Source organism: Psammomys obesus, unplaced genomic scaffold (genome assembly GCF_907164565.1).
Source record: "Psammomys obesus unplaced genomic scaffold, mPsaObe1.curated_primary_1811, whole genome shotgun sequence".
NCBI classification, from domain to species: Eukaryota; Metazoa; Chordata; class Mammalia; order Rodentia; family Muridae; genus Psammomys; species Psammomys obesus.
In genome coordinates, this window is record NW_026585644.1 from 54,363,747 (window position 1) to 54,376,212 (window position 12,466).

The following is a 12,466-nucleotide window of genomic DNA, read 5'->3' on the forward strand; positions in this document are numbered from 1 at the left end:
ACTGACATGAAAAAAAAATTAGTCTAAAAAGCAAAACATGGAGATAGGAAGGCAATGCAAAAATATTTTGATGGATTCTTTCTTACCTTAAGTTCATAAATATTCATTAACACACAGACCTTCCTCCCAGTACCCATTACCAATACCAAAGGTCTACATACATTTGCATAACTTAGACACACTGTAATCTACACAGATGATACTAAGAAACAAAATAATGTAGTACCTTTACTTTTACCTATGCATTTGATGAAATGGGTCCATGAAGAAAGGATTTCCAGACAAAGAGAATAAAGAGGAGAAAAACAACAAGAAGAATTATGACTATATGTAAGTGCACTGCTCTCTGAAAATTAAACAAGACAAGAAAGTATAAACAATGTTTTGAATACAAATGGAAAGGCAGTGTATACATTCTGAGAATTCTGCCTGTTTTGAAGGCAGGTACATGCAAGGGATTGGAAGCCCATGCTCATGTTAAAAGATTACATAAAAGAAGGATCTCAATGGCCACAGGTAGAAAAGTATCGATTGCATGGAATGCTACAATAAGCACTCTAGAAGCCAAAGCCAAAGATGTCTGCACGTTCCCAAACTGCCATGCATAGATGAAAAGTGGACAGTTGATGTAGCAAGTTAGACTGAGGTGTTTTCAGACATTAGCTCCTGACTGCTTTCCTTTACTGCAAGCACTCTTCCTGTGTATTCTGATAAGTGAAGATTTCAACCACAATTACTTCCGTCTTATTTATTTGCAGATGTTACAGTGCAAGGGTTGGAGGGAAATGATTGTCACAGGAGTGAACCAACATCATACCAACAGAAAGCAGATAAAACTAAGAAAAAAATGTCAACAAAAGCTATGGATTTCGCTTGCAGCCACATCGTTTCCAAGCATCCGCCCATACTTTGCAGCAATGGTTTGAAAGCAGCTACAGAACAAGAAAACACTGAAAGCAGAGTGGAAAAGGAGCAGAGCCCATACCTTGGTCGCCCATCATCAGGTGCGCCAGACCTTGAAGGGAAACAAGAGCACAGTCAGCAATAAACAAGGGAGCATGGGAAGGCAGGGTTGTCACAGTGACAAAAATGTTCAGTGACAGACATTTTGCTTCTTATGAGACATGTCTGCATCACAGAGGCAAATCAAAAACATTCTTTCAACCCTCGGTTGGAATACTTTGGGCCAAAGAATAATAAAACTGTAATTTAAACACGAGCATGTTCTGCACTGTGTATTCTAAGTATCAGAACTGTCAAAAGTATGAGAGCATGATTTAAAATCCAACCAGTCCGTTAAATAGTTCATCTGCCCTTCATGCCCTTTGATAAGATTTTTTTTGGAACATTGGCCTCATAGGACATGTCATTGTTCAGTGATGAAATTATATTTTATAAACACCCAAAGGAATATCTTTAACATGGGCTGGGTCTGATCTTTTTCCTCTCTAAAAAAAAATGAGCAGTTTAATAATTAAATATGGGTGGGGGTTTAGTCACATTGAAATGACAGTGCAAAAATGTCCCCTTGTCTGACACATGTAGCAAGTTCAAATGCAAAAACAAGATAGACGGTTAGTTGAAAAGCTTGAACTTATGACATAATCATATTTTGAAGAAACAATGGGTCAGATTTAAGTAAGTTCATTTAATTTTTCATGGGAATCCAAATTATTTGCCATTTTAATTAAATGTTGATCGGTGTTCATGTTCCTTTATTAACTTAAGCTATAACTGCAGACATAATGTCACCAAGTATTTTTCATGAAATCACTCTTTTTCTAAAAAAACTACATTGGTTTTGAAGCACATTCTCAATATATAGCCAAGGCTGACTTTAAGGACAGTCCTTATGTCTCAGGCTCTCAAGGGTGTCACCACTCCCAGCTCTGGGACTGTCTTAGCCAGCTCACTTGTCGCCCAAAACTGTACTTTTTACTGAAAAACATAAATCACAGTTGCTTAGCCTACATTCAGAAATGTAACTATTACTCCTGGTTATATTTCAAGAATTTGGTTTTCACTTTTAGTGCTACTTCAGCTATATTTGAAACTTTGAGCTTGGGAACTGTGAGCTTGTCTCAACCTGCTTTTTCAAACTCTTAAGTGTACTCTGTTATCTGGGTAGGGCAGGTAAATGAAAAAAATCATCACATAATCACAACATAATATGGAAACTGTTTAGCAATGAAGTGTGGTGTTTCTACAAAGAGTATTTCTTTGTATTTCTAGAGTAATTTCAACAAAATAATCATAAAAGCAAATAAAATATTTTATATGGTGATTAATTCTGTGCTTTACATGGTAAAGAAGAGGTTAATTTCTTCAGATAATCAGAAAATTATCTCCCTTAAGATCTAAGTTTTATGGAGACCTAAATTTTAGAAAAGATACTTGGACACATGTGGTGGCTTTGACACTGCACTAAAAAAAAAAAAAAAATCTGCAAAGACTTCTTTTCCTCCTGCTACATTACTGCCTCTAAAAAGAAGACTGGCTGTATTCTTAAAGTCACATTGTAAACAGAGACATTAAAACTATGATTTAATAACTTTATTACAACAGATTAGGGGGTTATATTCTGAATATCTTATCATACTAAACTGGTTGATTTTAAAGCACCTTACAGATTAAAAAAATGGGGGGGAATGAATATTTTACAAAATGGTTTACAATGCAGAAGAATTTTGTACAACGTTCAAATTCAATTAATGAAGATAAGCATATGTTCATACAATTAAAATTATGGAACAAAAAAAATCAGAATATACAAAGCCAGTATTTGCAGAAAATGATATATGGTTTCTTTAGAAGTTTCCATCTATTTTGCTTAAATATCAGAACAGTTTAGCAATAAGTATTGTCCATGAAAGTCACAACTTTGATCAGCATCACAACTTTGATGCTGACCTTGCTAGTGATCAATGTATTAAAATGAAGTCTTCTTTTCCAAGAAAAATAGTTTCTTAGTCTCCTCAGTTGTGGTAATGTCACTTTCACTGTAGCCATTTTGCAAGAAATCTTTCATCTGAAGAAATGCAGCTATTTGTATAGAAATACTGCATTTCAAACGGTAGCAGCTAAGTAAATGATGTTAAATACCATCGCCTGACCCATGTTCACATTACCTGCAACTATTAATGCTGTGATTATATAACATGAGCTATCCAGGTGCGGTTCCACTCAGGAGGTAAAGGAAGGTGGATGTCTATGAGTTTGAGGACAGCCTCTCTACAGTCTGATCTATACTGAAAGACCATTTTTTAAAAATGTGCATGAAATGATGAAAAACTTTACTTTGTCTGGTCTTCTGCAGCAGCTAATGGTTTTTGTGTGTTTATCTTTTCAAGATCTGGTTGGTAGCATTGTGCCTATTTCACTCAAGTTTTTTAACAATAAAATGTTGAGAAATATTTGTAGAAATATTTGGCAAAAATACAAAACTTCTTCAAAATTCCATGACTGAGATTTTTCTAAAAATACTTGAATCAGTTATCATAGTTTTAACACATACTAAATGTTAGAAATATACTTACCCATGATCTTATGTTAGAGCTGTGAGCTTTCATTTCCACTGTTAATGACTTGTATTTCAATCTAAATATATGCCTTTTACTTATCTCAGTGTTTTCTCTGTTATTTTGTAATGTAAATCATTTGAAAAAAAATCCAAGGAAGGTAAAATGACAGAATAGTAAATATTTCCAACTTTGCTCTACAAAAGAAAAGGAAGGAAGAAAGGAAGGAAGGAAGGAAGGAAGGAAGGAAGGAAGGAAGGAAGGAAGGAAGGAAGGAATGAAGAAAGGAAGGAAGGAAAGAAACAGGTTCATGCACTCTGTAGGAAACTGCAAAAAAACACTTTCTTTTTCAAAACAAAGGAAGAAGGACTGTATCGTTTTTCCATACAGAACACAGCATTAAGTATTCTAAGGCTCGTACAGGCTGCTGAAATATATCAGGCACTGGAAATAAGACTGAAGGAGGTTTTCATCCCTGAGACTAGTGGGTTGAGAGTGTTCTATATGCAAAGTGATACACAACTAGAAACCAATGGATGTTCAGAAAGGTCAACTTACCGTCTGTGTTCGAGATGTACTCTATTGATACTGAAATTAAGAAAAACAAAAAGGAGTTGGAGAATAAGGTAGAAAGCACCCACCTTCCACATTGTTGTCTTCTGAAAGCACATGACAAGGAAGGAGAGAAAAGGAAAAACATTCATTAAGCAGCATGCAGACTGGACCTTGCCTTTGCATGTCTTCCTCATGCAAGGCACCAAACACATCATGCAAGTGCTCCATCACTGCCATTCAAAGGGGGAAAAACAAAACCACGGGGGAGCTGATTCCCTCCCATTGCCGTCATTTACAGATGTGAGACAAAATCACAATAGCAGTCAGGTCCTGAACAAAGGGTTGTTTGTTAATGAGTCTTCCAGCGCTCCATGTAAAGTGAGCTGTAGCCTTACTTCAGCATGCTGGCAAGGCCCTTCCAGGCATATTTTAAAGGTTTTTTTTGTGTGTTTGTTTTTTAAAATAATTTTAAAGGCTCTATTTCTATATATTGCTCGAGATCTCTGTTTAAAAAAGAAAAGCCCATTGGCGATAGCCCTGAAAGTTCACCAAAAATTATTCTATTCTGTCAAACGTGTTATCCTTTGTCCCTTGCTTTTGAGTGCTTCTAATCACTTCCTTAGAATAACACAATATGGATGTATGCAGCTAATATAAATACATATAATTTATTTTTTAAATTACAAAGTCAAGTTTTATTATGAATGCAGTATGCTATAATTTTTAAGATGCTGTTGAAAACAAGGCGAGTAGAAAAACTGACTATCTCAAAAGAGTGCATTAAACCAGGCTACTTGCGTTTTTGTCACTTTGCAGTTCTTTGTGTAATGTGGCTGTGAATGTGGTTAAGCTAAGGCTAATGTTTAAAGAGGCTCTCTTGTGCTTTCACATACCTATATGATATTCATATATTTTATATTTTAAATATTTTTTCATATATGTACATATATACATAGACACACATACAGGTTTTAAATATATATGTAGCCCATTTAACTGTTCAGAGTTTAAATTGATAATACTGAGGAATAAAACACCTATTTGAGATATAGAACTTGGCAGATAGGAGTGAAATGGAAGTGAAGTCAGCTTAGGATTCCAGGGCAAAAGCCAGATCTTGATACTTATCAAAACATTTTAGTAGTTAGTTATATGGACTGAAATTCTAGTCTCATACTTATATTTTATATGTGTCTAATTAACTGTGCATTATCCACGGGCCATTTAAACACAAGTAGTCTAAAAATTAAAGCAACATGCACATAGTAATCTGAGGACAAAACTGAGTAAATGTGTCACTTATAAGTTTAAATGTTTCTTTTCCAGTGGATGACATGATCAATGAACTTAGATTCATAATGTTGCTTGAATAATATAACTAAAAACTGAAATACACGGTGTGTTAATACATTTTAATATTGAGCCACCCATTCACTGATTAATTGGACCACATTTTCAGGCAATACTTGATTTGCTACAGTTTATTTTGAAAGAAACATTTTTAAAAATTCAAACATTTGCTATGTTTTTAAAATATTTTGTTTTTAATTTATTAAATAAATCGACTGAATTCATTACTTATGAATAGGAATTCTCACATGATGTATGCACAAATATTTAAATGTTATTTTACTGCTTTATATTGGAAATATACAAATAACTATAATGTTTATGATATATGCTAGTGCCTCCAGAAACTTACTTGCTATTTAAGGTGTTTTTCAATGATTTCTCAGTGCCTTCATAAAATAAAATAGAACTTTAAATTCTGAGGAGAATCTGATATCACTGATAAATTCTGATATCATTGGATTGCTGTAAGGAAAAGAAGAAAGCACACAGTAGTGACTGATGTTAGGGTCACTGGCTCCGTCCACAAAGGACGTTGTCTTTTACTGTTAGGAGAGGAAAAGGCCCAAAGGTGCTTATGTGTATCCTGTCCTGGCATTTAGATTTTGTCCATTCCTACTGAGAGAGAAAATATGCTTAACTGAGAGGAGTCTGGTGTGTAAATTCAAGTCAGACCCAATGTACAGGCAATCCTGACCTGTATATATTAAGAAAATTTGTCTCAGAATATTTGGGTTTTCCAAAGAGCTAAGACATTAGGGCAAAATATAAGGGGATATATTAATTTCACTTAAAGCATGCAGAAGAAAGATGGCTAATCAGTCTTGTCTTAAGTCTATATAATTTTCAAATTTAATAACAGTGAAACATACACACACACACACACACACACACACTCACTCATGCATGCCTGTGTACATGCTGAACAAACAAACAAAATAAAATAAAACTGGAAAAAAGAAAATAAAATCCCAACCTTCTCTCTTCTCCTTCCCTTCTATACTACACTCTGGAGTCCATGTGCTTACTATGATAGTTAAAATTTGTTGACCTGAGGCTAGACCATCCATTATTTCACAATGTAGCAGCCACACTAAGTTATAGTGCTCAATCCATCTCTCTGCATTTTTTCTTCCTCTAGCATTCTAGCTTGTTCTTACATGAGACAGTAGATGCTGAATTATAAGAAAAAAAAATTTTTTTTTTTCTTTCCAGCGTCAGTAAGTGTGTGTATACTGTTATGCAAACAAATGCTGTTGGGTTTGAGCAGCAGAGAATAACTGAGTTCCTGAGTTATGGCAAGCTGCAGTGCACAAGGATAGCAGTTTATTTTGGTTTAATGGGAAGTAGAAAGCGAGCCACCTGGCCTTACCTGTAGACCTTATCAAATGAGAACAAATCTCTTATGTGTAAAAACTCTGGCTTTTTATTTTTGCAGATCTAATCATACTGGTACATGAGCAGTTCTCAAAATAATCAACTTTACTGTTATTACTGTCACAAAAATCTTGCTTTTGTATTCCCTAGCTGTATAAATGTCAGAAATTGAAACTTGTAAAAAAATTTCCCTGTTCATTTGTTTAAACCATGCTTCCCTCACACAAATGGGAAGGAAATTGGAGTTTCCTTCATGCTAGGAACGGTGGCTATGTGTTGGCATAAAGAAGAGCAGCAGAATATTGCTTGTTTCGCTTCAAGTTACTGCAGATGTGTAGCTGTTGGACTGTGTTTCTTTTGCTTTTAGCTTGTAAGAATGCAAGGGCAGTAGAAGAGCCTATCATGATAGCACACAGAAGCTGCTTTTACTATAGTTTTGAGATCTTAGTTGGGCCCATAAGGAACTAAGTGAAAGATGAACACCTGGCCTCTCAGCCTTCATTTGGTGTCTGTCGCCTTTATTCTGGATCAGGTCACATCCCTGCATGAGTCTGCTTATTCTAATATATGTCATTCTTAATTAAGGCTGAAGTCACATGGGTAAGTCATTGTCTTAATCCTAGTCACCTTGAATTCCAAGAAGAACAAATCTCTAAGACAGATACCACACCCCCAAGTTCCTAAGCCCCCAACTCCACTCTTCTCCACTACCAACACCCACCCAAGTGTAGGCAATTCTTCACCATGGTGAGACAGCATCCTGGAACTAAAGAAGTCACTGTGCAGAAACCAGAGGATTTCCACAGGTGATGGCAATGATTAGCAGTTTAATGAAACACCTTGAGAAACAGGAGCTGAGGGAACCATGGACCTTAGTAGGACCACACATTGACAAGGATTACGTAATTATGCATATCTCTTGCCTGCTACTGAACCTACAGTTCATGTCAGCATTCCTAAAATGGGCTTGGTAATACTAGAGCCTTTCATTGCTTTTTTTTTGTTTGTTTGTTTGTTTTTTAAACCATTACTGGTCTATAATCGGCCTCATGGTGTAGGTGGAGAAGCTGAACTTCTGGCCTAAAAATCTCCAGTAATAGTTTCTGCACTTAATCCTAAGTCGATGCATCTAGAAAAAAGAAAAATAAATAGAAAAGTGAATGTATTTGTTTCAGTGTACACCCCCCACCCCCGCCATGAGGAACTCAATTCTGCTGAGCAAAGTTCGAAATAAAATGTCATAAATAGCACTTTTTGGTATAACCAACCACTATGTTGACTATTACGTGAGTCCTCATCTAAATGTGCAGCAGTGGTCAGTTTGTGTGCCACTGCAGACCTTGAGATTTTGCCAATGAAGCTACCAGGGATCACCCAGTGTATTCCCATCTGCACTTTGGTTTTCTTCCTTTTCTTTCAGTTGCCTGTGACTGACTCCCTTCACTGTCCTTAATTCCCTTTCTCTTCCATCAAACCAGCACAACTAAGGTAACAATTATTCCCTCAAATACAACACTGGTACCAGTGATAGCGATAAAACTACAGTTCTATGTCCTGGTCCTTTCAATGCATCCGGAGCATCTAGCCTCTCATTTTCTAGCTCCTTATACTGTTTCTTAAGATTTTATCCTTTGCTGCAGGGACTGAATGCCAGGATGGAAGGGCCTGGTTCCCATGGTGGCACAGGATGAAGCTTTGGTTGGCTTTTATTTATTTATTTTTTTTTCTTTTAGTGTTGGCAATGAAAGCCTTTAGAAAATCTCAATAGTCTGAGGATACTTCAAGGACCAGGAAATGGAGGGAATCACTGAAATTGTAGATTTATGCGGCACTCAGCCAGAGGAAGAGAAACACTGGCTGGGAGCAAGAGGAGGCTCAAACAGAAAACAAAGCATAAAGGTCTATTATGGACACTTAGAAAAGGAAAGAATCAGATCTGGGCAAGAATCAGGCAAATTACAGAGCATTTTTTTAAACAGATGACCTCAACTCCTGTTCCAAAACCTCCCAAATGAGAGTCTAAGGTTCTACCACTAGCCTGCTCTGAGTCCTGATCCTGGAGGCATGAATGCAGCCAGTTTTGAGTTGAGGCAGGCAGCTTTTTCACTGCTCAGGAGTGAAAGGGGAGCTATGTCTAGATCAAATGCATCTGTAGAGAGATTATCTCAGGATTTCTAACGTTTTTTGGAAATTAGGAAGACTTGTATATTTAATTCAAAATGTTCTCAGGAATGCGGGGGGTTGGGGCGGGGTGGGCAGAGCAAGGACAACAGAAAGAAGAGGAGCATTTTAGCCTGTCCTGGTACTGATGCTTTTTGAGAAATCTCTGAGAATTTCTCAATGACTGGTCAACATACTATAAAACATAGACAAGGACTCCTACATTATAAAGTAATTTCTGTACATGAGAGGCTATCACAAATATTTTTGAAAACTTTTACTTTTAGTTTTGATATACACAGAGATTTCACGCTTAATATTTCCACATTCATCTCAGGAATTGAACTTAGGAATGAGCCATTGCATAAGATGGTGATGAACACACTTATTTAAGGCATTTAGCCATGCAGGAACTACATTCTGAGTAAAAAGTGCTTCCTCGTATGGGATTGACATTGAGCAGAATGTTCCCCAAAGCATCCATGCATGAGTCTGCCCTCCTGAGAGTCTGAAGTAAGACAGAAGTTCTGGGACCAGAGTTAGAGTTACTTTTGAATATACCTGTCCATGTTTCTGGATACACCTGGGATTCCAGTGCTTAATGTAGGTTTCTCTACAAACAGATCAATAGCAGTATTTTGGCCTGTATGTCTGTTGTAGAGAACACTGAACAGTGTATTCTAATTTTTGCATTGTTGACATAGAAAATAAATTCCACTAAAGGAGGCTGACCCTTCTGTTGTGGATATAAACATGTTTTTGTTTTGGTCTCAGGTGTGGGATGTGGAGATGATTCAGATGGTCCACAGCAGCAGACTATTTGTCTCATGTGGGCTCTGAGAGGAGCTCTTTGCCAGCTGCCGATAGTTTAATACTGAAGGCTCTGAAAAGAGAATAAATGCCAGAGCCAAGAAAGGAGCTCAGAAAAAGAATAAAACTGCTCCTGCTTCCTCCTTGCTGCTTCTTGTTGCTGTTGTGCGAGAAGAAGTTGAAGATCTCCTGAAACAAGGATTAGACTGGCTCCAAGAAACCTGGCAGCCCTAATCAGTGGGAAGTAAGCAGCTAAGAAAGAACTATGCCCCTTCTCCCACTAACCTTTATGTTGGGGTGTTGGAAGAGATTGGGGTGGAGTAGGGAGAAAAAGATAAAAGAAACATAAATAAAAGACTAGTATGCTAACACCCTTCCTCTTCTAAAGGAGACATATCTATCTCTGAGATAGACAGGTTTTGTTGTTGTTCAGAAGTCACTACCACAGAGATTTTTCAGACATGTTAAAATGACTACTTGTCTAGACTTGGCTTCTTAGAACAGCCCAAAAACATCTCTTTGATTTTTCTGAGAAAAAGCAGAAGAATTTTGTGATGAAATTCAGAGAAGTTTGCATAAAGCATGACTAAACTATATTATAAAAAGAAATCTAAATTTAGTGGGTAACAAATTAAATTTACATATATTACATAAAATAAGCTGTTTATGTAATGTGACTGACAAACCAATTAAATATTTTGTATGTACAGAAAACCAGAATGTATTTCAAGTAAAAGGTGTTTCAAGCTGTTAGTTTAAGTTCAATAATAGTTTTACACATTTATTAACTACTTTAAAAAGAAAATACACTGAATAATAAAAGTACTCTTTAAACTGCTCAGAACTTTTAGTTACTCATATTGCTTCTTGTAAAAGATTCAAGATATTTGCAAGTACTAGCATTTATGGTTAATGTTAAATTTTTGTAGAAAGCACTGAAATGCATTGAAATGTGTTTTGTTTCTGGTTAAGTAGATCAGATTTAAAATTTCCCAGAAACTCTCCACTTAGACTAAAACATTGCTAATAAAACAACAAATATTTAATGATCTTTTCAGTGTAGATTATTTACACAAGAAGAAAACAGGTGTGAAGAGCTCCTCCATGTTCCAGAAATTAAAATCATTTAGACTACAATGACCTGAGGTTTAAACATATGAAATCATCTTTTTCAAATAAAAATGGATGGGGTACCAGCCGCATCACAGTGACAAATGCAGTATGTGCAAGTTAAGGTTTTCCAGAATTGGCTGCTCTTACTTCCTAAGGGTAATAACTGAAATCAAGGAAAAGTGAAACTTTATCTTCTTTTTCAGAACCAACCAGGCCACTTTCTAATAAAAGTAGAAAACTATCAGAAATACTGTAAGTTTTTGTAAAATATGAGTAAATGTTGGAAAGTTCTCAAGGAATGTAGTCCATGTGTTCTACAGAAAAGAGAATAAAAATAAAGAATTAATGGCAGAATAGTCATCACCATTTTTATGTGCTCCGAGTGACATGTAATCATCACATTATCTCATTAGTGAGCTCAGTGTGGCAAAGTGACTGGCTCAAATCATCCAGAGAGCTTAAGGAAAAAGAGGGCTCCAGTGAGACTAAACTGTCTCATTTGACAAGTTGAAAGTAGTGGAAACATTGTAGGTAAAAACTTTCTTAATGGATTGAAAAATTTTGTTGATTCTATAAACTCAAAGAAAAATACTGAAAAATAGTTTTAATACTCTTCCTATATTGTTAGAATAATTTGCTATCTTAGATAAAAAGCACATCTAAGAAAGTCTTTGATTTAACATCAATTACCAGGCTGGGGTTCTTTTATTTAAGATTTATTTGTTTATTATTAATATAGTATTCTGCCTGTTTGTGTGCATGCAGGCCAGAAGAGAGCACCAGATTTCATTATAGATGGTTATGAACCACCATGTGGTTGATGAGAATTGAACTCAGGATCTTTGGAAGTGCTCTTAATCCCTGAGCCACCTCTACAGCCCTAAAGCTGGGGTTCTTAATTGTATTTACCCATAATACTCTAACTCTTTGAAATTAAGGGCAGAGTATTCTACAAATAATTTGCTGTCCTTAAAACTTAAAGGAAACTTAGCATTATAGTACAAAATATTTTGCTTTCTTTGAAAAACATCTGAAATAAAACGCATCTTCATTCAACAGCAAATATTTGGTCATTGATTTATCCAATATAAATTTGCCAAATGAGGTTCTTTCACTTTAGTAAGAAATGCACATCTGTTAAAAAAAAAAAGTATTTTCAATTTTGTTGTACAGTAATCTTCTTAGGATCAAGGCAGGAAAGTCAAATTTTTAGTATCTGAATCAGCAACAAAGAAGAAATAAAAACTAAGTACATCCTTTAAATTTCAGGTATTTGTTTGAATGTTTTGCATAACTAAAGAAAAATGGCTGGTTCAGAATAAAACCAGTTTGACACCATTGGAGAGGTCATTAATTACTGAGAGGTTATAATTTGAGATCTAACCTCTCAGTAATTAATTAACTGACTTGATTGTTAGTCCATGAGTAAGAGGACACCAGAGGCTTAAACAATGGAGTCTCTACCTGTTGATTTACTGGTCTAGGTCCCTCACTTAATGTTTTCCTAATATGCTAGTCTCCCTTTAAACAAACATGCATAAATATAAATGAAGAATTCATTTGCGATCATATAAGACATCTTA

The 12,466-nt window shown here is 35.8% G+C and overlaps 1 protein-coding gene across 27 annotated transcripts in view; it reads right to left on the reverse strand.

Moving 5' to 3' along the window:
• Nrxn1 (neurexin 1) overlaps window positions 1–12,466 on the reverse strand; it is a 1,203,268-nt gene that overhangs the window by 1,078,889 nt on the left and 111,913 nt on the right. For 10 of the 27 annotated variants that reach the window (XM_055619661.1, XM_055619802.1, XM_055619732.1 and 7 more), the window contains exons 3-4: window positions 4,077–4,106; window positions 986–1,015 (exon numbers count right to left, since the gene is read on the reverse strand). The exons of 7 other annotated variants lie outside the window; for them this stretch is intronic. In XM_055619661.1, the coding sequence (XP_055475636.1) occupies window positions 986–1,015; window positions 4,077–4,106 (60 nt within the window). Of the gene's footprint in view, window positions 1–932; window positions 1,016–4,076; window positions 4,107–4,159; window positions 4,178–12,466 lie in introns of those variants that run through there. 10 more of the 27 variants (XM_055619811.1, XM_055619741.1, XM_055619693.1 and 7 more) reach the window with 4 other exon arrangements.